Raw genomic sequence first — 25,378 nt, 5'->3', positions numbered from 1 at the left:
CAGTGCTGTCCCCAGGTCTTCTGCCCTGTGCAGCCTGCCCATCCTCTGTGGCGGTCCTCCCTCCCTTGTCTCCTGACGTCATCCAGTGGTGCCACCTCGTCTGAGCATGGGCTTAGCAATCCTGTCTCGTGCCCGACCCACAGCCTCCGTGCCCGCACGCCCCTGCTTCAGAGGTGGGGACGTGTCTCAGAAGTCCAGTGCCCTGGTTGAGGGCATGTATTGGCTTTATTCCCCGTGTGGTACATGCATCCTTGTAGCTTAGTTATTTTATACTCAGTAGCTTGTGTCTCTTAATCCCCTACCCCTACCTTGCCCCCTGACCCCACTGGTAACCACTAGTTTGTTCCCTGAATCTGTGAGTCTGCTTCTGTTTTGTTATAGTCACTAGCTTGTTGTGTTTTTTAGAGTCTAGGTGTAAGTGAGATCATACAGTTCAAATAGCATATTTCAAACAAGTCTGTCCGAGCGCTGAGATGTGCAGTCCTAGGTCCTGCTCGCACACGTGGTCAGAGTTAGACCCTGGTCCCTAAGGACACACAGTTTGCAATGATGGGGTCATTCTTTGCTGCAGGTAGTTCTGATGGCTGTTTAACCTGCACCCCCTCCCCCTGCCCTTCCACCAATGCCTGAAGGAGAAAGGCGAAAACCGGCCTTCTAAAAGGGATTCTTTATATTTGCATAGGAAAAAATAATAGATTTTTCAAAGGCAAAAACAGACGGGGCACAAGCTTCCAGTTGGGAATCTAGCCCTTAGCGTTCAGTTATGGCCATTTTGAAAGCTGAGTGTATTTTTCACTTCAAACAGCTTTGTAGTTGTAGGGTCCCCCCAACCCAGCCCCCAGAAAGAGAGGCGTGATTCTTCAAAGCTTTGTCTCAATTTTCTTCCATCTTTTCCCCTTGCCAACATCATAAAAAAAAGGAATAATAATTGTAAAAGGAAAAGATGAGAGCGGTGGTTCTCAACATCAGAAACGCCCGAGGAGCTTAAAACAACGCCCCTTCTCCCAATTCACTGGTCTGGGGTCCAGCCCAGGTAATTGGAGTTGTAAAAACTCCCGGAATGGATTTGCTGCGCAGCCCAGTGGTGGGCGCCGGGTCGGCCCGAGTGTATCGCCTGACAGTCCTGAAAAACATGTTGCTTTGCTGGTTTCATCCCCAAAGTCTCTGATTTAGTAGGCCCAGGTCTGGGCTGAAATTTGTATTTTAACAAGTTCTCGGGTGATACCTGTGCTGTCTGTTCATAATCTGAAAACCATAGGACTGTTGGGTTCTGGTTAAGGGAGTGGACTTCTGGACTGAGCTCTCCTACCTTCCTCAGTCCTTCCCATCACTAGCCCTGGGACCTTGACCATCCTGCTTATTTCCTCTTGTAAACAGTGGGAATCATACACACACAAATCCATAGACACAGTTAGCCCAGGGCCTGGTCTAAACAAGTACATGGTTTTCTTTATACTGGAAATATATAGGTGGAAGGAGGGTGGGTTGGTTTTTTTTTTTTTTTTTTTTTTTTGCGGTATGCAGGCCTCTCACTGTTGTGGCCTCTCCCGTTGCGGAGCACAGGCTCCGGATGCGCAGGCTCAGCGGCCATGGATCACGGGCCCAGCCGCTCCACGGCACGTGGGATCTTCCCAGACCGGGGCACGAACCCGTGTCCCCTGCATCGGCAGGCGGACTCTCAACCACTGCACCACCAGGGAAGCCCAGGAGGGTGGGCTTTACTCAATTTGATCGTAAGATTTATTTTTTAGTTTATTCTGATTTTGGTATATATTTCTAATGAAAGTTATAATTTCATTGAAATTACCAGATTTCTTTCTTTACTAATGCCCATAAAATTACCATATGATGAAAAAAAATCATTATATTCCTTTTCTTAATTAAAATTTCGTGTATTGGTGGGTTTTTAAAGTGTATTTTTAAGAATTTTGTCTTTTATTATCTTTCTTGGATTTTCATAAACTTTGTTATGTTTTGCTTTCTGGTTTGCTTTTGACCAGATTTCCTTCCTTCTGGTTCAAGGCTGGATTCACATTGTTTATGTAATTTCTTTTTCCCTTTGTAGACGGTGCAGGAGTCATGGCCTTACTTGTTCTCCTGTCATTTCTCTTGCTTTGTGTTACCTCTCTCCACGAGGGACGGTGCTCATTGACCTAACTGTCCAGAGACGGTTATTGTATTAATTTTCTCCTTGGACCAGCTATTTAGGCCAGTGCTTGTTTTTAATTTTCAAGTGGCTGACTTGTTGCTTTTTACACAGATGTTTTTAATTTCTAACTGTGTTGTGTTTGGCTGTCGCTCAGGGCGGGTTGGCACAGTGGCCGGCTGTCCCTGTGTCCACCCTGGCACCCGTGGAATCGGGTCTGTGCCTTCATGTCACAGGGGGGAGGGTCTCAGCACAGGTGTTTCTTAGCTCAGAGATCTTTATGTGTTAGCAAGAGGCACTGATATTCTTTGTGGCTTAGTATTTTTTAAAATCATTTCACAGGTGTTTGTAAATATTTGCACGTGTGCACTTTTCATGCCTATTCATTAATTCTGTCTCATCATTGCAGGGTGTTGTGCATTCTTTTGATCCCAGTTTGATTCCTTCCTTTGCCCTCAGTGATGAGCACAAGTGTCCAACAACAAACGCTTTTTCTCACTTCCTCCTTGGAGGTCTTAGGGTTTTGGTTGGTTGGTTTGCTGTTAGTGTAAACTTTTTACGGAAGCACAGCATCCACTTTTATAATTGAAGATTCGTTTATAGTGTTGATTTGTTATCTGGAGGGTGAAGACCTAATACTGCTTTTGCTCATTACTAATTACACTTCCATCTGTGTGGATTAGTGTTTCTTTGTTTTAATGATACTTTTCTATCATTGCCGCCACTGTTATTGTTGTGTTTGAGTGTGTGTTCTTGTATCTTTGCCTGTTCTGTCTCTGTCTCTCCCTTTTCTAGCTCTCTTTTTAAAGCTTTTCTATTTCACTTTGCTTTGGGTATTTTGTTTTACATCGGCTTTTTTTTTTTTTTTTTTTTTTTTTTTGCGATACGCGGGCCTCTCACTGTTGCGGCCTCTCCCGTTGCGGAGCACAGGCTCCGGACGCGCAGGCTCAGTGGCCATGGCTCACGGGCCCAGCCGCTCCGCGGCATGTGGGATCTTCCCAGACCGGGGCACGAACCCGTGTGCCCTGCATCGTCAGGCGGACTCTCAACCACTTGCGCCACCAGGGAAGCCCATCGGCATATTTTTGAATATTATTTTCAGAAGAAGGGAATTAGACAGTTGACATTTATTGCTCCATATGTCATCCATCTTCTGAACCAGTTTTTTCTGCTTTGAATGCTTCTTCATCTGCCTGTTTTCTATTTTCCCTTTGATGTTTCAAGTATTACTAGTTTATTTTTATCCTCTTATTATGATTGAAAAGACAAGTATTCTGCTTTCAGTTCTGCAAGTGATTATCTTAAAATATCGTGAACATTGCAGTTATATTTTCCCTAGTAAGGGGCAGGATCTCTGCCTTTTATGAAAGGCACAGATTTCTTTTTAACAAATCCTACAGGGATTCATTTTAAGATTTGAAACTTCTCTTTTAATTTTTTTGTTTTTTCTTTTAAAAATTTTTTAATTTTTTCCAGTTTTATTGAGATATAATTGACATACAAAACTGTATAAGTTTAAGTTGTACAGTGTAATTATTTAAGTTTATTATGAAATGACCACAGTATTTAATTTTTAAACTAAATTTTATGATTTAACCTGTCCACCAACAATTGTACTATTTAGTTTTATGCTATTATACGTTATATGTTATACATTATTTATTACACATTGTTTATTATACTGTGATACCATTTAGCCTTATTAGTTGGCAGATGCTTCTTGAGGCCCTACTATGTGCTGTCTGGGTGTGGCAGGCATCAAAAGGTGGGCGGCGTTTGCGGGGAGAGAAGAGAAAGAATGAAACAGACGCTCTGGGGAGCACAAAGAACATTTCCTGAGGAAGTGGAGCGGAGTTTCTCAGCAGTATTAAATGCTCATTCTGGATATGTGGTTACCTGAAAACAGAAAGGGCCCATTCACACAGTCTGGGATTCAGGGGGTCCTGGGCATGGCTGGTTGCCTTAAGCAGAGGCGTCGTGTTTTTCTAGAGTGGGTCAGAGATGGAGGTGGGCGCAGGGACCAGTCTGGAGCAGGTGCCTGGAAAGCAGGGGGCAGTGTGGGGATGGACAGGCCAGTGGGCAGCAGCCTCCAGGCTGCAGGAGGACAGCCCATAAACCTGGAGGTGGGCGCGGACTGCAGGCCCCAGCCTGACCCTGTTTTCACACTGTGGGTCGCAACCCATTGTTGTTCCTGGAAATCAAGTCCGTAGGTCACGAAAACACCTTTAACGAGGAGAACAGAGCAGAAGGGGATGGATTGGGGCAGGCTGCGTGTAGTCTTCGCAGTCGCTGAGCCGGGGTCACGGGGAGGCTGCAGGATCCACCCGGGCACCCGCTGCGTCCACCACAGGCAGCCTTCTCATCAGAGTCACCCTCACGGCAGGCGGGGTGCTGAACAGCTGAAATCCACCATGAGTGTCATCTGTAGCTGGTCGTGATGTGAAGGGCATGAATAAGCACGTCATCTGCGTCAACCTGAGTCTGCAGGGTTCCAGGGAGGAACGCCCCACGTACTTTTCAGAAAAAGGGTTGTTGAGTGCAGCACTTTTCAAGTTTATGACAATTGTACCATTTTAATTTAGTACACATTGCCCTTAAAGTGAAAAAAAAAGAAAACCACATAAACATGAAAAGAACAAAGGCATGTTCAAGTTCAGCTGCTGGGTCCAGAAGTGTAAATATTGACAGTGTTAAGAAAAATGTTGACTCTAGAATCAGCAAACTTTTGACTTTGCCTGAACTGTGTTTCTGAACTACAGTCCAATAAGGAGAACAGGGCAAACTTTATGAAGAAGATTATTGAAATTTTTATCACAAGTTCAAAACTCAGTTGAAATGGGACATACATTATTTAGATTGGAATTCACGCGCAGGAGGACTGAACTTTCAGAAGCAAAGGGACGTATGGAAATAAGACAGCAAGCGGAACTTAGCGATGAGCCCCTTGAATCAAAGGAATGAAAGAGACAGTAGTGATGGGTACAATTTCTTCGTCATTCTACGCGTGTTAATGAGAATCCCTTTTATCACCGTAGATAGAAAGTTGCAATATTGACCTGCTTTGGAAACTGTTCCTCGTATGGAGCACACCATTTTTGTTAAATCCACGGATGATTAACAATTTAACCTTGTTGAAGTAGCTAGTGTATCATTACCTCTGTACTGTTGTAGGGCATTTAGAAGTAAGGTTTCCTCGGACTCATAGACATAGAGAACAGACTGGTGGTTGCTACAGGGGAGGGGGCTGGGAGAGGGAATGGGTTGGGAGTTTGGGGTTAGCAGATGCCAGCTGTTACATAGATAAACAACAAGGTCCTTCTGTACAGCACAGGGAAGTATATTCAATATCCTGTGATAAACCCTAATGGAAAAGAATATGAAAAAGAATGTATATATGTATATAACTGTGTCACTTTGCTGTACAGCAGAAATTAACACAAGATTGTAAATCAGCTATATTTCAACTAAAAAAAAGAAGTGAGGTTTTCTGTCCAGAGTGGGTACAGGTTTTTTAGTCTCCATGAGAACAGGATAATGATAGAGCTTTTAGTCTTTGTCAGGTGTGGGTGACAAATTATGAGATAATTTTTATGCAGGACTTGATGGATGGGTTCAATTTCACCTCTTAGACAAGTGGGTTACACAGAGTCACAGAACTGAGAAGGGGTCAAGACACATCAAAATGGAAAAGCTTGAATAAACAAAAGCTGTATTTGGAATCACTTCTTTATACGTCTCTGAGCATTAGCATCCTAAGAAATTCTGCCCGCTCTCATGGTTGTGTTATAAAAATCAGTGAAAGTTGTCAATTTTATTAAAGGAAGCTCACTGAATAGCCAACTTATCAATAATTTTTTTAAACATGGGGATAAAATATACAAAACATAACATTTGCCGTTTTAACCATTTTAAGTGTGCAGCTCAGTGGAATTATGTTCATAAAGCTGTGTAAACATCACTGCTATTTATCTCCAGAACTGCTTCATCATCCCAAACGGAAATTCTGTGCCCATTAAACAAACCCCCCACCTCCCAGACCCTGGTAACCTTTATTCTACTTTTTGTCTCTAAACTAGGTACCTCATACAAGTAAGATCATACAGTATTTGTCCCTTTGTGATTGGTCTATTTCACTTAGCATTGTTTGTCTTTAAGGTCCATCCATGTGGTGGCGTGTATCCAAATTCCATTTCTTTTCAAGGCTGAATAATAGTCCATTGTTTGTTTATAGTACCTGTTGCTTATCCATTCATCTGGCAACGGACACTGGGTTTAGTTCCACCTTTCGGCTGTTGTAAACAGTGCTGCTATGAACATGCGTGTACAGGTACTTGTTTGAGTTCTTGCTTCCGATTCTTTTGGGTGTATACCTAGAAATAGAATTGCTGGAACTTGCGTTAATTCTGTGTTTAATTCTTTGAGGAATTGTCATGCCAGTTTTTACAGAGGCTGCACCTTACATCCTCACCAGCAATGCAGAAGGGTTCCAATTTCTCTGCATCCTCACCGTACTTATTATTTTCCTGGTGTCTCATTGTGATTCGATCTGCATTTCCCTAATGACTAGTGATATTGAGAGTCTTTTCATGCTTGTGGATCATCTGGGTATCTTCTTTGGAGAAGTGTCAAGTCCTTTGCCCATTTCTGAATTTGGTTTTTTGCTTTTTTGTTGTTGAGTTGCAGGAGTTCTTTATTTATTCTGGCTATTAAGCCCTTATCAGATATATGATTTGTAACTATTTTGTCCCTTTCTGTGGGTCTTTTCACTCTCTTCAGAGTGTCCTTTGATGCACACATTTTTTAAGTTGGATGAAGTTCAGTTTATATGTTTTTCTCTTTTGGTGCCTGTGTTTTTGGTGTCGTATCCTCGAAATCATTGTCAAATCCAGTATCATGAAAAATTTTCCGTATGTTTTATAGTTTTAACTCTACATTTAGGTCTTTAATCCATTTTTAGTTAATTTTTGTTTGTAGGGTAAAGTAAGAGTCCAGCTTTATTCTTTTGCATGTGGATATCCAGTTTCCCAGAACCACTTGTCGAAAAGACTGTCCTGTTGCCCAGTGAATGGTCTCGGGACCTTTGTTAAAAGTCAGTCCACCATGTGTGAAGGTTTATTTCTGGGCTCTCTGTTCTGTTCCATTAGTCTATGTCTGTCCTTATGCCAGTATCACACTGTCTTGATTACCATAGTCTTGTAGTAAGTTCTGAAATCAAGAAATGTGAGTCCTCCAACTTTACTTTTCTTTTTCAAGATGTGTTTGGCTATTTGGGGTCCCATGAGAATCCTTATGAATTTTAGAAACATTATATCGATTTCTGCAAAAAATGCCAGTGGGTCTTTGATAGGGATTACATGGAATCTATAAAATGCTTTGGATAGTATTAATCATCTTAACAATATTAAATATTTCAACCCATGAATACATAATATTTGCCTTATAGCTTATTTATGTTCTTATAGCAACATTTGGTAATTGGTGCACAAGTCTTTTGCTGCCTTGGTTAAATTTATTCTTAATTATTATTTTTGATGCTATTTTGAATGGAGTTGTTTTCTTAATTTCCTTTTCAGATTTTTCATTGTTAGTATTTGGAAACACACCTGATTTTTGCATGTTGACTTTTGTATCCTATAGATTTGATGAATTTATTTATTAAGCTCTAGGGGTGTGTGTGTGTGTGTGTGTGTGTAAATTTTAGGGTTTTCTACAGATAAGATCATGTCATCTGTGAACAGAGATAACTTTAGTTCTTCTTTTCCCATGTGGATGTAGTTTATTTCTCTTTCTTGCTTGAGTCCTCTGGCCAGAACTTCCTATCCTTTGTTCAGTAGAAGTGGCGAAAGGATCATCCTCACCTTCCTTGTTTGTGATCTTGGAGGGAAAAGCTTTCCATCTCTCATCATTGAATGTGATGTTAGCTTTGGGTTTGATATATCTTATTAGAGACCAATTAATCCAAACCTTTTGCTGTGTCTAACTAGTTTTCTTTTCCCAGAGAACCTGCTCAACAGGGCTTATGGGATATGTATTTTTCTGGCTGGGAAGCAACCACATCTGGCAAATATTGGGTCGGCCAAAAAGTTCGTTCGGGTTTTTCCGTAGCCGCAGAAAAACCCGAACGAACTTATTGGCCGACTCAGTACTTTCAAAGGTGATATTTAGGTGGTAAAACTGGCACATTTAAATATTTTCGGCACTCTTAACCCCCATTAAATTTGCAGCTTCCAGGGGAAAATAAGCAGTACGTCTCCATATGCCGCCTACATCCAGGAGTTCCTGATGGCGTGCGAGATAGGGCAAGCAGGCTGCACGGGTGAGCGGGGGACAGGGCAGTGACAGCAGGGGAGGTGGGGACGCGGGACAGCCTGATGGGAGGGGCACAGAGAGGATCCTGAGGGGCCAGGGGGGCTGTCCTCTGTGCAGAAAGGAGGGGCCTGGAGCACACTGACCCCACCCCCAGGCCATTGGGAGTGAGGTGAAGGGGAGAAAAACAGCACCCCCAGGAAAGCGTGGCCGCAGTGAGGGTGGAAGGCAGGAGGCGTGTTTGTTGAAAGGACTGGGGGGTGGCGAGGACGTGGCGGGTGCCGGGCAGTGGCCCATAGAGTCGTCAGACCCACGCAGCCGTGTGTTTGCGGTGGGGAGGCCTACGGGGCATCATGGCGTGATCCTGGGATCTTACAGCTAGTGGTTGGGGTGTTAATGTGTGTGTGTATTCGGAGATTTATTTTAAGGAATCGGCTCCAGTGAGGGTGAGGCCGGCAAGTCTGGGGTCCGTGGGACAGGAGTTTGCTACAGCCTTGAGGCCAGATTCCTTCTCCTCCAGGAAACCTCCATCTTTGCTCTTAAGGCCTCCAGCTGATGGCACGAGGCCCACCCCCACCGTGGACGGGACTCATTTTAAGTCCCGTGTCTGCAGATGTTTCCACTTCTACAGAATGCCTTCGGAGCAACCCCCTACTGTGTCTGGTTAAAGGGCTGGGTGGTAGAGTGTGGACAGACGGACACAGGAGACTAAACTGCCCCGGGGGCGAGTGGCCTCAGGGCTAGAGGAGCCTGAAGGCCTGGGGGCTGCCGGTCCTGCGGAGGCTGCAGGGAGGCCACCAGCCTCACCCGTCCTGCCGTGGGGACAAAGCACCTCTGCCATCTTGTTACCATTGCCAGGTCTCTCCAGCCCAGCGGCCTCTCACGGACCGTCCTTGTGTTTCTGTGCGGGTGACTTAAAGAGTCCCAGAGACCTCGCAGAAGACATAACTGGGTGACAGTAAATGCTTCTGCTCCTTTTAGCTGTGAGGACAGTTTGGTAGTGTTTTAATAATTTGGGGTCTGTATTAGTTTTCTAGGACCCCCATAATAAAGTATCATAGACTGGGCGGCTTAAACAACAGAAATTTATTTTTCCATAGCTCTGGAGGCCAGAAGTCTGAGGTCAAGGTGTGGGCAGGGCTGGTCCCTCCTGAGGCCTCTCTCCTGGGCGTGTGGATGGCCGTCTTCTCCCCGGGTCCTCACGTGGTCGTCCCTCTGTGTGTGTCTGTGTCCTCATCTCTTACGTTCGATCAGGACCCATGGTAATGTCTCATTTTGCCTTGATTACTGCTTTGAAGACCCTACCTTCAAATATGGCCACATTCTGAGGTCCTGGAGGTTAGGGCTTCAACATATGAGTTTGGGGTGGGGTGAAGGGGACATAGTTCAGCCCTTAACTGGATCTGACCTTGATTATTTTTGCAATCATGTTTGGTGGAATTAGTATCCCCAATTTTATGCCCTACCTAAGTCTTTCCATTTTCCTCTGAGAAGCTTCTGTGAGTCTTTTATTTCTGAGTTCTAGAAAACTGAGCCTGTGATGTGAGTTGAGGGAGAAATCTGACATGTGAGGAGCCCTGTCCCGTGACGATTTCTGGTCTTTCCCGGTCTGTCCTCTGCGTCCTGCATGTCACATTGTGCCGTTGTGCTTTAGCTCATCCTCTCTGTGGGCTGTTTGCGGTGCTTCTGGAATTTCTCTCCTGTGGATTTAGTTCCCTGCAGTGTTGGTTCTGCTGGAACCAGCATCGGTTCGTCTTGTCCTGAGCAGGTCCTTGTCTGTAGTGTTTCTTCCAGTCCCATTTTTCCTGGGTTTTCTATTCTTTCATTGAGAGAAGTGAACCATTTTCTCAATTTCTCTTATTTTTCTCATAGTAAAGCTACTTCAGGGAAATAAGCCTTTACAGGCCCCGGAGGGTAAGATTGGGAAACACCTTCTCAGCTCTGTTTCCCGGTTCACGCATCATCGAGGCTCTGGTTACTGTTCACTGAAACGCAGCCTCAGGAGTGAGCTGTCCCCTTGGAGGGGACACTGGACGCCCACCTGTCCCCGTAGGGGCGGAGGGTGTCCCTCCAGGTAGGCCTGGACGTGGCAGGTGGCCCTTGTTGCTGTCTGGTTTTCTCCCCTCTGACAGGGTGATGCTGAGGGCCCCCTGAGCCCCCTTTGTGAACCCTGCCTGCGTGGACACGGGCCCTGAAGAGCCAGGCAGTGTCTCTCCACTGGTACTTCCTGAGAGTGAGGCTGGGGGCTGCCACGGAGAGAGTTCTGTTACCAGGGAGCACAGGGTTCATCTGTGGGGAGTGAGACCAAGAAGGGGCATCTGCAGCTCAGTGTGGCAGATGGAAGGATGGGTATGAGCCCAGAGTGGACACTGACTGAGCTATCGTGGGTGGTGGTGATTGGTGAGGGGCAATTCAGGGGGGCTTCCTGGAGGAGGTGATCCCTGAGCTCATTCCTACAGGGTAGCAGGACTTAGCTGCTGATGGAGTTGAGAACAAAGCCTATGGGTGCAGAGGCTGGAGAAAGCCTTGCATGGTCAGGAGTCATGAATTGTTCAGGGCCGAGGGTCCAGGATGCCTCTGGGGTGGATTATGACAGAGAATGTTAATGGCTGTTGCCACCGTTCCTGAAAATGTTCTTAATTCCGGTGATTTCTGAGAGAGAGGAATGGTGTGTGTGTGTGTGTGTGTGTGTGTGTGTGTGTGTATGTGTGTGTGTGTGTGGCAGACAAGGGGGCTCTTCTCTTGGAGAAGGTCACATCGTAGGTGGTCTCTTGTCTGTGAGTGTCAGGCGTGGCGTTTTTTGTGTCCAGTCCGGACCAGGGTGCTGTGCTGCCCACCCCTGCCCCAGTCCTCTGCATTTTGCGGGAGGTGGGGTTTGCTGGGGTCGGCTCCGAAACTCTCACTGACTGTCCCGTACAGATCAGGTGTGTGGTTGTGCCCCAGGAGATTCAGGAGGAAGACAGGACCTCCCTTCCCTGCCTGTCGGGGGCTCCTTGCAGGAGCCGAGTGTGCGTCTTCACGGAGCTGATGTCGCTCCAGCCCTCCCGGGAGTCGGGGGCGGGTCTTAAGGTCCATTCCAGAGGCCCCGCCCATGAGTGTTGTTCCCAGCATGGCGCCTGCAGGGAGCGCCTGGACTCTGTAGGTGGCGGTGCGACGTCCACTGCCAGTGGTTCCTTCTAGGCTGTGGCTGTGGAGGCAGCACTTACACGGGTGGTGCTCAGAGGACGCCGGCAACGCCCCACCACCCCACAGTGCTTCTCTGGACTCAAGGCGGTCTGTGTTGCCCAAAGTCTCAGAAAGGCTTCAGGATGTTAATAACTGTGGATGGCCGCCCCCTCACCCCTCTGAGTGCCTCTGCCCACGGGCCCTGTGACCACAGGTGGCTGCTCGAGCTTCTGGAGTTGGTGCCAGCCCCCTGGCACCCCCAAGATCCGAGTGGCGTCCGGCGTCACCTGTGCAGGCGCGTTGCCCCTGAACCGCCGGTGAGCGGTGGGCTTTCCCTCTGGCCGGGCTTCTCACGGTCTGTCTTCGTTCCAGGTGCCGCGGCCCAGTCCACGCGATTTGAAGACGGCAGGAAGGAACCGATGGCTTTAGCGGGCGGCCCAGATTCCTTTCTGCACCATCCATACTACCAGGTATGAGTGAGTGTGGCAGCGGATTCTGGCAGTGGCCTGGCCCAGGGCCGGGGCACAAATGTAGCTCATAACCTGACCACCCATCACTAGCAGGTCAAGGAGGAAGTGCTGAGTGGGGCTGTGGACGCGCCCTTCAGCGCAAAGACCAGGCACTTTCACGTGGCCTTCCTTGCTTTTCTTGGAAGAGCTCATCATCACTGTGACCGCAGCATCCTTTTCTACAAGACTTGCATTGTAGTGCACACTTCCCTGCAATGAAGCGGGCCCTGTGTTGTCTCCTGCAGGGCCCTGAAACTCCAGATGGTGAGTGGGAAGGGTGGCGAATGTTGGGATTTCAAGCAGAGGCATGAGCTTCTGGGACGAGGAAGTAGGAAGGAGAAGATCCTCGGCCCAGCAGTGACCTGCCTGTCACAGGTGGAGCCCTTCCCACCCCGACAGCATCAGGCAGGCTTTGTGGGACCGCAGGTTCACCTCCAGCCCTTCTGCACGGGCTGCTGGACGAGTTTCATCTGTTAGTGTCCTTTATCTCCTGTGGCAGGTTTTCGTTTGAACTTTTGCTTTATGGTGTAGACAGATGCGTTTGATCCTTAGGTCTTTGGATTTGACAAGTGAACCTTGGTTTCTCCTTCTCAGCCCTGCAGCCTGTGAAGCACTTGTGCCACCTTTCTCTCGGCCTGTTTTTCCAGCAGGAGTCGTACGTTTTGAAGTCCCTTGATGTGATATTTGCACTCCTGAGCTTGCTTTTCTCTCCCTTCGTCTGTGAAGTCTGTGCTTAGCTGCAGTGATGATAATTTGCCCATAGCATAGGGGCTGCAGAGAGGTATCTTTTTAATTTTTTTGGTGTCAGAGAGCAAGAGGTCTTGGAAGAAAGACTGGAGATTAGGCGTAGCATTCACTGTGATTTCTGGATTTGAGACAAAGCCACAGTCAGTTTCAAGCGAGACAAGGGGGCTGAAACCTTTGCAGAGCCATGAAGTTTGCTGGGGACCCCCAGCCTGTTCAGTGGGTGAGCGTTCTCCGGATCCTGCCCTCTGCCTCCTGGGTGATCATTCCCTGGGTCTTAAAGAGGCCGTGGTTGCCTCGCCCTGTCGGTCGAAACGCCGTGATGCCACTGTGGGTCATGGGTTCAGCTCTCACTTGACCGTTTAGCTTTGGCTGGCTGTCACCCCAGCCTGCCAGCCTCACACTTGGCACCAGCGCTCCTAGGGAAATGGGATCAGTGAACTGCAGGGAAAACCTTCCCCGGGGAAGTGTGTCTGCAAGTTAGCCGAGCAACGTCCTCTTTGCTGGTCACAGAGTGAACCGTAAGGGCCAGATAGGACGTAGGGAAGGTTCCACCCCAAAGCCCTCTTAGCTCAACCCACTGGCATCTCAGATTTCCCCTGGTCCGGGCAGGGATGGCAGGAGTGCCAGCTGTAGCCAGTGCCTGGCTTCGTGGACGTGTTAGGTAGTCGCCGTCCCAGTTGCCCAAGGCTCTTCCCAGGAGCCAGGAGGCTGCGGACACACGGTGGGCCCTGCCAGCGGAGCCTGTCACCCCGGGAGGAAGGGCTCCGTCGTGCCGTGCCGCGGCTTTTGCAGGCACTGTTGCGCTCCTGCGAGAGTCCAGCAGGCGGGCTTGGCAGCTCTCACCCTCTGTTCCTGGAAAAATCAGCCGACAGTTCCAGAATTTCTCAGAACATGGGATGATTTACAATGCGTTCGGTCTTGAGTAATCTGCAGTTACAGCAAATAGATACATCTCCAAGTTTTTAGCGAGAAGAATTTCTTTGTAAGATCGTCAGCGTGCAAATAATGTTCTCATTCTAGCTGCTCACTCATCGCTGTGGCTTGGATTAGGGTTCAGTCAATGAGTCGCTGCTCAGTCGAGTTTGTTCTGGACATAGAAGCACCAGAAGGATTTTGTGCATTTAATCACCCTGCTTCCTGCTTCAGGGACAGAGGCAGCAGGTTGGTGGGGGGCATGGGATGGGGGGCTGGTGGAGGGGGGGTGGACTACTTCACTGTTTGACTTAGGCTGTTCCTTTAAACTGTGATATTGTCATGGTTCTCTGGCCTTGGGGGAAACCATGAGATGCCTCAGTGCCCCTGCTGGTGAACAAGGGCGCATGGTGTTGTCAGGGTGCCGCGGGGATTGGGAGAGGGCTGTGGAAGTTACCCGGCACCGGGCCAGCCTGGTCTCAATCGCCCACCCAGAGTCGTTCCCTGTAATTCCTGGGTTTTTTTTGTTGTTTGTTTGTTTTGTTTTGCTTTTTTTCTTTTTGGCTGTGCGGTGCAGCTTGTGGGATCTTAGTTCTCCGACCAGGGATCGAACCCCGGGCCCTCAGCAGTGCAAGTGTGGAGTCCTAACCACTGGACCGCCAGGGAGTTCCTCCTGAATTCCTTGGATGTTGATTGAACACCAGCCAGGTGCCACCTACAGTGTGAGCGCTGGGTGGCAGCTCTTCTGCAGAAGCTGCTTTCCTGGGGCTCCTGACTCCTAGTTGGGGAGAGGGTCATGGGGAAACTGGCAAATGAGATAATTGTGAGTAATGATCGTGATTCTCAAGCAAAGAAAATCTGACAGTGGGAGAGAGAGAGGCCAGGAAGTCAGGGAGACCCGCCTGGAGGGAGTGCCCAGAGCTGGGGGGCAGCACCCGGGCCGGGCTGGGGCAGAGCCTTTTCAGGGGCCAGAGGCCGGCACACCTGGCCTAAAGAGCCAGGGAGGGGTCTGGATTTCAGTCACTTAGGAAGGAGAGGTCTTTGGGGATTTATAAATAGAGGCCTACAGCCCACTGTCTGCAGTTCTAAAATCCCCAAAGCTATGAACCAAGAAGTTTCTTCATGGCTCACATCTTGCAGAATCTGACTCGACCTGTCGGAACTGGGTCCCTCAAGTACACGGGGGGGTGGGCTCGGTGACCGGGCCGCCCTGGACCCTGGGTCATCTTTCTCAAGTCCAGAAAATTTTTATTTCCTAGCCATATCCTCCAGGGTTCTGATCATGTACCTATTATGAGGTACATTTTGTTTCTTTTTTATACATAAAATAACATTCGCTATCCTTCAGAAACACACACACACACACACACACACACACAGAGAGAAAATGAAAATGAGTTCAGGTACAGACATTTGAGTAAAGTGTTGAACTGTGATGTAGAAACGAGATGCTTGAATGTAGGTTTGAGATTCAAACCTGCAGGTTTGAAATTTGAGATAGGTTGTTAAGGTTCCTGTCAGTCCTTAAAGATCTTGGGGGAGAAGGTGTCCGAGATCCCACTGACAAGAGACAGTGGGTCTGAGCTCCTGCGCGGCCCCTCATGGCGTATGGAGAGGAGACGGCCCTCGGTGACGGCCTGCACACCCAGCCTTTTCAGGCCTAGCCACCCCGAGAGAAGGCTGCTGTCCTGGCCTTCCTTGTGCACGAGTGCAGTGGCTCCACCCTCGGCATCCGTGAGATTGACAAGAGTCTGGCCAGTATGTCCCGCTACAGGAAAAACACGTGGATTGTTGAAGGCCGCTCCGGAGACTGAAAACTGCTCTGACCAAGCGAACCGGGCGACCTGAGGTAGAGCTCCGGGGCCAGAGGAAGGCCTGGGGCGGAGGCGTGGCCTTCCTCGGATCATGGAGGAGACCAGTGGCGTGGAAGAGGAGGAAAAGGAGGAGGAGACTGCAGCTGCCGTCCGTGGCCTCAGGGGTCGAAGTGATGGAGAGGTTGATATCACAGCTTCTAGCATCCCAGAGCTGGAGCGCCAGAAAGGAAAACTCAGCGAGCGTCAACTCTTCTCTCACACGAAGCGGCTTCGCTCGTCCCAGATGCTTCGGGCGGTCTCCCTGGGTTAGGACTGCTGCAGGTGCCGATCCTGGGTGTCACGCTATTTGACTGGTATCTTTGTGGAAGGAACCAAGGGGAGCTTAGTTCCTGAGGATGTGATAACGCGGGAAACGGATTCCTTGAAAGTGGCAGCACCCAGCCCAGCCTCCTTCCCTCTGAAGGGTGAGTTAGCTGGCTCCAGCACCTTTGCCACTTGTCTTCCTCAGGCCCGAGGCCAACCTCAGAAAACTAAGCCTGGGTCTATGCCATCTAGGCACCTGGAATCTCCTGTCAAGGGTCAAGGTTCAGAACAGCCTCAGGCCCATCCTCATCTTCACTCACGAATGCAGTTTTTTGTGAATTTAAATTTATTTCTACCTATATTTTTAGGACCAGTCTCATTTTTAATAAGGTCAAAAAAAGTCTACAGACAAAAACTCCTGTTTTTGCCATGTGAAGTTCCGCAAGTGCAGCTATAGAAAAGTGCTTGTCGGTTGAATAAAAACCACATTTGATAGAGGGAAAAAAAAAAGATTACTGGCGCATCTTCAGATATTTAATCCAAATATTTATTTCTACTTTTATAATTTTTTTTCCTGATTTGAAAACGCATCCGCTTGAATTAGAAGTCAAACGTCATGGAAACTGTCCTCGTGATCCTGCCCTTCTGCCACTCCATTTGCCAATACAGGGTGAAACAGCAGGCTTCCTGCGATAGCCCCTCTTCCCCTGCATCCCCATCAGTAATTTCATAAATTCTGTCTCAGTCCCACGTCTCTGCAGGTTGCTTCCTTTGGCCCCATTTCAGTTGTGCATTCCTGAGCCCTCAGGCCAGGAGCCTCCCCTTGCATGGCAGGGGTTGGCAAGCCACAGCCTGTGGGCCAAATCCGGCCTCTGCCTGCTTTTGTAAATAAAGTTTTATTGGAACAAAGCCATGTTCCTTCAGTTAACATCCCGTCTGTGGCTTTGGGGCCTCACCAGCAGAGTTGAGTAGCCGCTGGCCCTCTGCAGACCACCTCCTGCTTTAGGACATCTGTTAGTGCAGTTAGTCTTCTGGGTGGACAGAGGCCCAAGTGGGCCTCCTTGTGTCCGCCTCTCTCCTCCCTCATCGTGGGGACAGCAGGGACAAGGCTCAGCTCACCCGTGAGACCTTGACTGCCAATCACACACAGCTTTGGGTCTTCGGTTGGGTTCACATCTGGCTCCTCCATCTTTCAGCAGCGTCTGAAGGAGCTGGATGCTCTCATCCCTTATGGTCTGGACTTGGGATCATTCTCTGGAATCGAATTCCATTCCCAGAGTTGGTCACTCTCATTTATTTTTTAGCCAAAGAGTCGTCCTATGTCTTCTCCATTTCTCATCTTCTTCACCCGTACTTGGGCAAAGAGGCATTTTCATTGGACTTCGTTTTCTTCAAGAAATTTGTGGACAGTTCCTCCCACTTGTCATGGTAGGAGGAGACGGATGCCAAGAGCAGTTGAGACATCATTTATTTATTTTTTCATTGAAGTGTAGTTGACTTCCAATGTTGAGTTAATTTCTGCTGTACAGCAAAGTGACTCAGTTATACATATATATGCATTCTTCTTTTTCATATTCTTTCCCATGATGGTTTATCACAGGATATTGAATAGAGTTCCCTGTGCTGTACAGTAGGACCTTGTTGTTTATCCATTCTATATGTAACAGTTTGCATTTGCTAACCCCAAACTCCCAATCCATCCCTCCCCCACCCCCTTCCCCTTGGCAGCCACAAGTCTGTTCACCATGAGGCATCACTTACTTCTATGGGACTCTTCAGTGGATAGGATCTTCACCTAAAGCAGTTTCTCAAATCGTTCAAGATGATTTCTGAACTTAGTAACAACCACTATTTAATAGAGATGTTTTGCACAGTGAAGCTGGTAGCTGATGAATGCGTTGACAATATGCTCTTCGTGACTGGACGCCTTTTGGGTTCTCTGTACGTGCCTTGCTCACAGTGTCACTGTGAGAATGAAAGTCACTTATGTAGAGCCCCTGGCCTTGTCTTGGCGCATAAACAAACCTCATTAAATGGGAAATGTTATTTTGATACACGACGTGAGCTGCTGATTTGTTAGAGTGTAGATTCTTTTTTGTTTTGTTTTGTTTTTTTTGTGGTACGCGGGCCTCTCACTGTTGTGGCCTCTCCCGTTGCGGAACACAGGCTCCAGACGCGCAGGCTCAGCGGCCATGGCTCACGGGCCCAGCCGCTCCGCGGCATGTGGGATCTCCCCAGACCGGGGCACGAACCCATGTCCCCTGCATCGGCAGGTGGACTCTCAACCACTGCGCCACCAGGGAAGCCCAGAGTGTAGATTCTTATTTAGCAGTAGAATTTGTAAGTGTTTTTTTTGTGATGCCTCTGTCACTTCAAGATTATAATCTTTTCAAGTCTTTGAAATCACTGTAGAAAATTCACTTCAAAAGGAGGGCTTCCCTGGTGGCACAGGGGTTAAGAATCCACCTGCCAATGCAGGGGGCACAGGTTTGAACCCTGGTTTGGGAGGATCCCATGTTCCGCGGAGCAATGAAGCCCGTGTGCCACAACTACTGAGCCTGCACTCTAGAGCCTGCGAGCCACAACTACTGAGCCTGTGTGCCACAACTGCTGAAGCCCACGTGCCTAGGGCCCACGCTCCACAACAAGGGAAGCCACCGCAGTGAGAAGCCCGTGCACCGCAACGAAGAGTAGCCCCTGCTCACCGCAACGAGAGAAAGCCCACGCGCAGCAACGAAGAGCCAGCGCAGCCAAAACTAAATAATTAAAATTAAAATTACAAAAAAATAGATGAGACTTGGTTTGGGTAAACATTTTCTCCCTGATGTGACAAACTGTAGTCATTTGGTTTTATTTATTGGAATCCTGGATGGTCAGTGACATGTTAGGAAACAGCACACGAGTTTACATTTTCTGTCACTTGTGGAATCAGTTGAATGCCCTTTTCTTTCAACACTGGGAGTCATGTGGCAGATTTGTTCATTCCCTTCGTGTTCTGGGAATGATGAGCCGACCATGGCTGCATGTTAGGAGCAAGATGCAGGAGGAGGGAGCCCTGCCTTGGGAGACTCCCAGCCCTGGTGGGACAGACAAGCAGAGGAAACACAGACCATCGGCCTTAGCCATGCGCTTGGTGTGGGGGGCGGCGGGGGGGAACCAGCGGGGACCCTGCATCGTTTCCTGATGGAACCCGTCGCTCACCACTCAGTGGAGGTCGGCTAGTGGGGAGAAGATTCAGCACTTCTGGATCCTCGACTTGGGTTCTCTGATTTTACCCTTCACCAGCCCTCAGAGGTGGGACCTTCATACCTCTGTGATACCCATTTTACAGGTGAGAAAACCAAGCCGCTAACTGTGTGCTGGTTGGCGTGCCAAGGACTTCACTTGGATTTTCCTAAGTAGGAATCTTCCCACCACCCCTCATGTTCTCCCCTTTTCAGATGAGAATAGCAAGGCAGACCAAGGCCATTTCCCCTACCGGGTAGCAGGTGTGCTTTTCTTAACGTTTGTATCTGCGGAGGATGTGAGTGTTCACGTTGTCGGGACCACACGGGTCCCAGTCTCCTCAGAGCCTTGCGATGAAGCGTTGTGTTTGTGTCCTGGGATTCTACACTCACTGAATTTCCTTGATCCTAAAGTGCCGTGGGATAAAGGGTCAATTTTAATGACAACTTTTTATTCAAAATAAAGATTATCACGTATGATCCTTAAATGTGGATAGGTTGGAAAGTGTTTAAATTTCAAAATTGTTAAAATGGGGGAGTGTCTTAGAATCCGTGAAAAATGAAAATTTTAAGAGTATACATTTCTTATGAGAGAGGGACAGACTTGCTCTATCCTGAATGCTTTTGTTTGTATTGACTAAATACTTCTGGAAGAGTGTGGGCTCGAGGTCTTGGATTTCTTCTGAAGTATCACAGAGCTGTATTTATTGAGTACCTTCTATGTGTTCTGTTCTGCATCTAATACCATGGCAAGCACCGTGCGTGGGTTAGGCATCTGTTTCTTTTAGGAGGACCAAGGCTTGCAGGTGCTGGTAACTCCCGCGCGGCTGGTACCCGGTAGCTCGGGCTGGGGCCCGTGGGCTGGGTCTCCCCATCCTGTCTCTTGGCTTCTCCTGGGCGCCCTGTGCTTGGCTGGGCAGGTGTGTGATGCCGGCCGGCAGGCCGGTCAGTCGATGGAGGGGCCAGACTTAATTAATGCTCTGTCTAGTAAGGTTTCATTGCTGCAGCGGGGGCAGGGCTTGGGGCCAGCGGAGTGAGAGCAGGGTCAGGGAGAGGGCAGGATCCGCTTGTGGAATGGTGACTCGGGCCCTGGGTTCCTGGTGGGCTGCTTAGCGTCCTGGCGGCGTGGCTTCTGTTGACAGCCACTCCCCTGACTCGTGTTTATTGCTGTCATGTGACAGGGCCTGCGGACCTGCACTTGCCCTTTCTGGTGTCAGCTGACTTCTGGCTGTCATCTGCGTCATCCCTTGGGGCCTGGGCGGTCCTGCTTGGTCCGGCCGCTGGCCGTCGGGGCCCCTGTGCACCCTACCTTCTGCACATGTCCAGGCGGGCCCCCGGGTCTCAGGTTAATGCTCTCTCTTTGCAGGAAAGGTGGCTGGACCTTCTAAGGGAGGTGGACGGGGGTCGTGGTGTGCCCGTCACAGACCTGAACGCCACCTGCTGTGCTGTCCTCACTCACACTGCCGCCTTCTGCCCACGCGACCTCCACGCTCAACCCTGAGTTGTGTCTCACCTGTGCCCAGCCCGTGTGGAGGCTCTGCCCCGTTTCCCAGAAGCAGGATGGCCCTGTTGGAAGCTGGGGTGCCCAGGGCTTGCCCGTGCCTTCGGCTCTGGGTTTGAAAGTGCGCTCTGGCCGTTGCGGGGAGAGCCCGCTCCCCAGGGGTATCCTTCCCGGGGCCGCAGATCAGAGGCCGTGCTTGTCTCCTGTCTGTGGACCTGTTTGGTAGATGGTGGCTTGTGTGGGGGGCCAAGGCTGCAGGCGCAGAGCCTCTGGGGTGACCTCTGTGCTCTCTGAAGACGGGGTCACGGGCGGGGCCCTGTCACCATGTTGTAATATCTGATTATGGCCCGTCGTGCACGTGGTGGTCCTCTTAACGACTGGTTAGATTTGGAGATGAAGCAGGATGTGTCTTGGAGGTGATGGGGTGACGTGGCACTTTCTTGGCTGGTCTGGGCGCTGGAGAACTTCCTTTTCACTCGGCTGCAAAGGGATGAATAAGCTGGATCCTTTCTGCAGGTGCATTGGACGGGCAGCTGGAGGACAGGGGCAGGTCGTGATCACACAGAAAATGTTTCAAAGGACGGAAACTTCGCAGTTGCAACTGTTTTTCAAAAATGGTACATTTTTGGAGAAGGAGGAACCTGAAAATAACTCCTTTTATTAAAGCATATGGAGTAACTTCAACACGTGCTTCTTGACTCTAATTTCCTATTTAAGCGTGTGGTCTTTATAGTAGCAGCTAGGTTTCCATAATATTAGGTGCCGTATTTAGCTCATACTGCGTCTCACAGTGGCCTGCCTGGGTCCTTGTATTGTTCCTGGCTGCTTTTTCCTCTTTGGGCAAAGTGTCCTCTGCTCCCTGGGCCTCCCCTGCAGTTATTAACCCAGCAACGATCTTCATATACAGTAAACACTCACTTTGGCATTTTCCCCAGAACACGCTAAATATTTATGCATGTTCGAGGGAGACCATGAGAATGTGGCCACTGGTCCTTTAAAAATTATTATTTTTTTTTTATTAACTAGGCAGAAGTCAAAAGAAAAGTGTTTGAATTTCCTATAATTGAAGGCTACCATTATTATCAACATCTATGAGATTGTCCTCTAATTAATCTTTAAGGAAAGATCTTACTGAATTTTCTGTCACTGTGCTTTAGTTTTTCTGGAAAGGTGGTGGAAATCTGACATTTCTTTTTCTGGCCTTCAGCCTTTGGGGAGTTCTCCTGGGCTTGCTGAGATGTAGGAAGTTCTGTGAAGGTTTTCAGTCCTGCCCCGGCTGCTGGAGATGGGGAGGGGAAGGCTGTCTCCAACAGCTGCTTCCAGGTGCCGCGGAGCCCGCTCAGGAGAAAGGGACTGGGCTTAAATAATAAATTTAAAAAAACCGTAAAAGGAGCATAAGCTCATAGGAAAAACACGTCATTATTATTAGTAGAAACTTCCAAAGTATGACGGAAACGTAAGAGGCTGCATCTGACATTTATTTCACAGGGAAAGCGGCATCTACTGTGGTTGTTAAGGATGGTCACGATCAAGATGAAGATACTGAACGCACTTTGCCCAGGCTGCCACCAGTACCTGGGCAGAGGTCCTTGGTCCGTATCGCCCTTGACACCTGGGCCTTCGCCCTCCAGTCTTTGCTCGAGGCCCCTTTTCAGAGAGTGAGGTCCTCCATCGAGTTTTATTTAAATCACAGTTTCCTCTCCTGCTTACCCTGCTGCAAGCTATCCTTTTATTATTCCATGGCCCCGCCCTCTTAAATTATAAATAAATAAATTGCATAGTATGTTTAGTGCTTACTATCTGTTTTCTCCAGACAAAAGGACAGGATCTTTGCTGTAAGCACTAATGTGCCCGCCTTATACTAGAAGCTTGGTGTGTTTATGTTGAATGGGTGAGTCTCTTTGAAGATCAGCTATATTTCTCTGATCCGTAGGTGACCCAGTGGTGGGGCACCCTCACCTCTGAAGCACTGTGATTGCTGGCCTGGTCACTGTGTCACCCTGGGGAGGATTCTCTCGTCCCCCATGAGCTTAAAGCCATTGATCGCTAACTGTAGGCTTCTTTTCTTTGGTTTGGCAAAGCTTTCTTGTACCGAGAGCCGTGAAAGGCAGTTTCTGCTTTCAGGGTTTCCAGGGCTGATCGTCAGGGTCGGTGTGTTATGTTTCGGGGTCCCAGTGAAGTGGGGGTTGATGCATTTACGAAACCTGCTTCTTTTTTTTTTTGCGGTACGCGGGCCTCTCACTGTTGTGGCCTCTCCCGTTGCGGAGCACAGGCTCCGGACGCGCAGGCTCAGCGGCCATGGCTCACGGGCCCAGCCGCTCCGTGGCATGTGGGGTCTTCCCGGACCGGGCCACGAACCTGTGTCCCCTGCATCGGCAGGCGGACTCTCAGCCACTGCGCCACCAGGGAAGCCCTACGAAACCTGCTTCTTAAGGAGCAAGTTCTCGGACTGAACTAGGGCCACAGTGCGAGGATTGAGGGTGCAGTCTCGGGGTCCCTGGGCTTGTCCTCTGTCTCCCATCCTGGGGTGTGATATGTGCAGGACTCACGTCTTGGCTTCTCCCCGAGCCAGCGGTTCAGGGTGAGCTGTGGCACGGCCTGGGTTCACATGCTGTTGTGGCCACACGGAGAGTGTGGGTGGACGTGGGGTTAGGAGGCCGGTCTCCGGGCTGGGGCTGGTTAGAGTGTGCATTAGGAAGGGTTTGAGGCTTCTTCTTGTGTCTGGCGTAGGCACCGAGCTGAAGGGTGGCTGAGTGGCCTTCACTGAAGTATTTCTGGGTTTCCATTGCTGTATCTTCATGGGGGCTCTGCTACCCCAGACCACCCCAGCCCTCGGTGGGAGGGAGTTTCCCAGTGTGTCCTTGGAGATCAGACATCGGGATGGAGGGAGGGCGGGGAAGGGGTGCAGCATCTGATCTGCTGTTGATTCCATTGGTGTATTTTTCCTCTCCAGAGGTTGAATTTGGTCATTGTATATCTTTCATTTTTTTTTTACTTATCAGGTCATGCTTTCCTTTCCCTTCGTGAACACGTGGAATAAATATATATATATATATATATATATATATATATATATAAATAAATTTACTTATTTTTTGGCTGCATTGGGTCTTTGTTGCTGTGCACAGGCTTTCTCTAGTTGCAGCGAGCGGGGGCTACTCTTCGTTGCAGTGCGGGCTTCTCGTTGCGGTGGCTTCTCTTGTTGCGGAGCACGGGCTCTAGGTGCACTGGCTTCAGTAGTTGTGGCGCGCGGGCTCAGTAGTTGTGGCGCGTGGGCGTGGGCTTAGTTGCTCTGTGGCATGTGGGATCTTCCAGGGCCAGGACTCGACCCTGTGTCGCCTGCATTGACAGGTAGATTTTTAACCACTGCGCCACGAGGGAAGCCCACATGGAATATATTTATCCCCGTTGTTTTAACACACCTGTCTTCTCGTTTTATTGTCTTTGACATTTCTAGGTCTGTTTCTCTTGGTTGATTTCTCTTATCAATATGGGTCTGATTTTCGTTGCATGCCTGGCAGTTTTTGATTGGATACCAGACGTGAATTTTACATGCTTGAGTGCTGGCTTTTCTTTTTTTTTTTTCGTTTTCTTTTTGTGGGTGTTCCTTTAAATATTTGGGAGATTTGTTACAGGAACAGTTAGGCTCCTTGGAAACAGTTTGCTCCTTCTGAAGCCTGCGTTTAAACTTTGTGAGCTGGGCCTAGAATCACTTTAGGTCTAGGCCTGATTTGCTCTCACTATTAAGGCAAGACCCTCCTGAGGACTCGATTCAGCATCTCGTGTGTGAGGAGGTTTCCCGTGTGGCTGCTGTGAATGCAGACGTCATCCTGCCCTGTGCGAGCTCTGGGGATTGTGCTGCCTGCTCCTTTCTGGTGGTTCTTTCCTGGCCTTGGTAGCTTCCTCGAGTGCCTGCACTAGGGCACCCCCTGCATGTCTCTAAGGCCCTCCTCCATGCCACAACCTCCTCTCTGCCCCGGCCTCCCTGAACTTTGAATTCCACCTCCTTACAAGGACCCCCAGACACTGCCTGAGACTCCTTCCTTGCACTGCCGATTGGAAACTCTCTGGAGCCCTCGAGGGGGGGTTGCCCTGGGAGATCTCCCCACATCTGTTTCCCCTCTCTCTCGAGTGCTGTCCTGTGCTGCCTGGTGTCCAGTGTATGAAAACCACTTCAATTTTTGGTTATTTAAGAAGAGAGGGTACGTGCAATCCCTGGTATTCTATCTTGGCTGGAAGCACCGAAGTCCCCATAATATTATTTCAACCATGGTTCTAGGAATAAATTAGCCGCAGAACATTTGTATGTAATATATAGAATCGGCTTTGGGGCTGAAAAGAAGTACAGAGGTCATGTGGTGCAAAGACCTCACATCATAGATGAGGAAACAGGCACAGTGAGTGCGGTTATTTGCTCAGGATCAGAGAGTTTGTCACAGTGGCGATTTATGTGTTTGGCTCGTGTCACAATAAGGTTTTTCATACACGAAGGACATGGTGCACAGCTTCTTGGAGCCCGTGCTGAGGTTGGGACCCCGAAGTCCCACAGGGGCAAGCAGACCTTCGACGGAGAACCGAGTGTGCTGTGCCCTGGGATCTGAGGTGCTGTTCTTCCCACGCCCCTTTTTTTAAAACTACAGTGTAGTTGATTGACAATATTGTGTTCGTTTCAGTTGTACAGCAAAGTGGTCTAGTTACACATGCTTTTATATGTGTGTGTGTGTGTGTGTGTGTGTGTATATATATATATT

At 48.9% G+C, this 25,378-nt stretch overlaps 1 protein-coding gene across 6 annotated transcripts in view; it reads left to right on the top strand.

Moving 5' to 3' along the window:
- Positions 1–25,378, top strand: part of GRB10 (growth factor receptor bound protein 10) — a 200,408-nt gene that overhangs the window by 53,504 nt on the left and 121,526 nt on the right. For 5 of the 6 annotated variants that reach the window (XM_082846937.1, XM_082846933.1, XM_082846934.1 and 2 more), the window contains exon 3: positions 11,990–12,087. In XM_082846937.1, coding sequence (XP_082703063.1) covers positions 12,037–12,087 — 51 coding nt within the window. In that variant the 5' untranslated portion in view covers positions 11,990–12,036. Of the gene's footprint in view, positions 1–11,989; positions 12,088–13,850; positions 14,035–25,378 lie in introns of those variants that run through there. The other variant, XM_082846936.1, reaches the window with a different exon arrangement.

This window comes from Leucopleurus acutus (assembly GCF_964270905.1).
Source record: "Leucopleurus acutus genome assembly, chromosome: 9".
Taxonomy (NCBI): Eukaryota; Metazoa; Chordata; class Mammalia; order Artiodactyla; family Delphinidae; genus Leucopleurus; species Leucopleurus acutus.
Note: the sequence above shows the minus strand (reverse complement) of the source record. Positions and strands in the feature narration are given on the sequence as shown.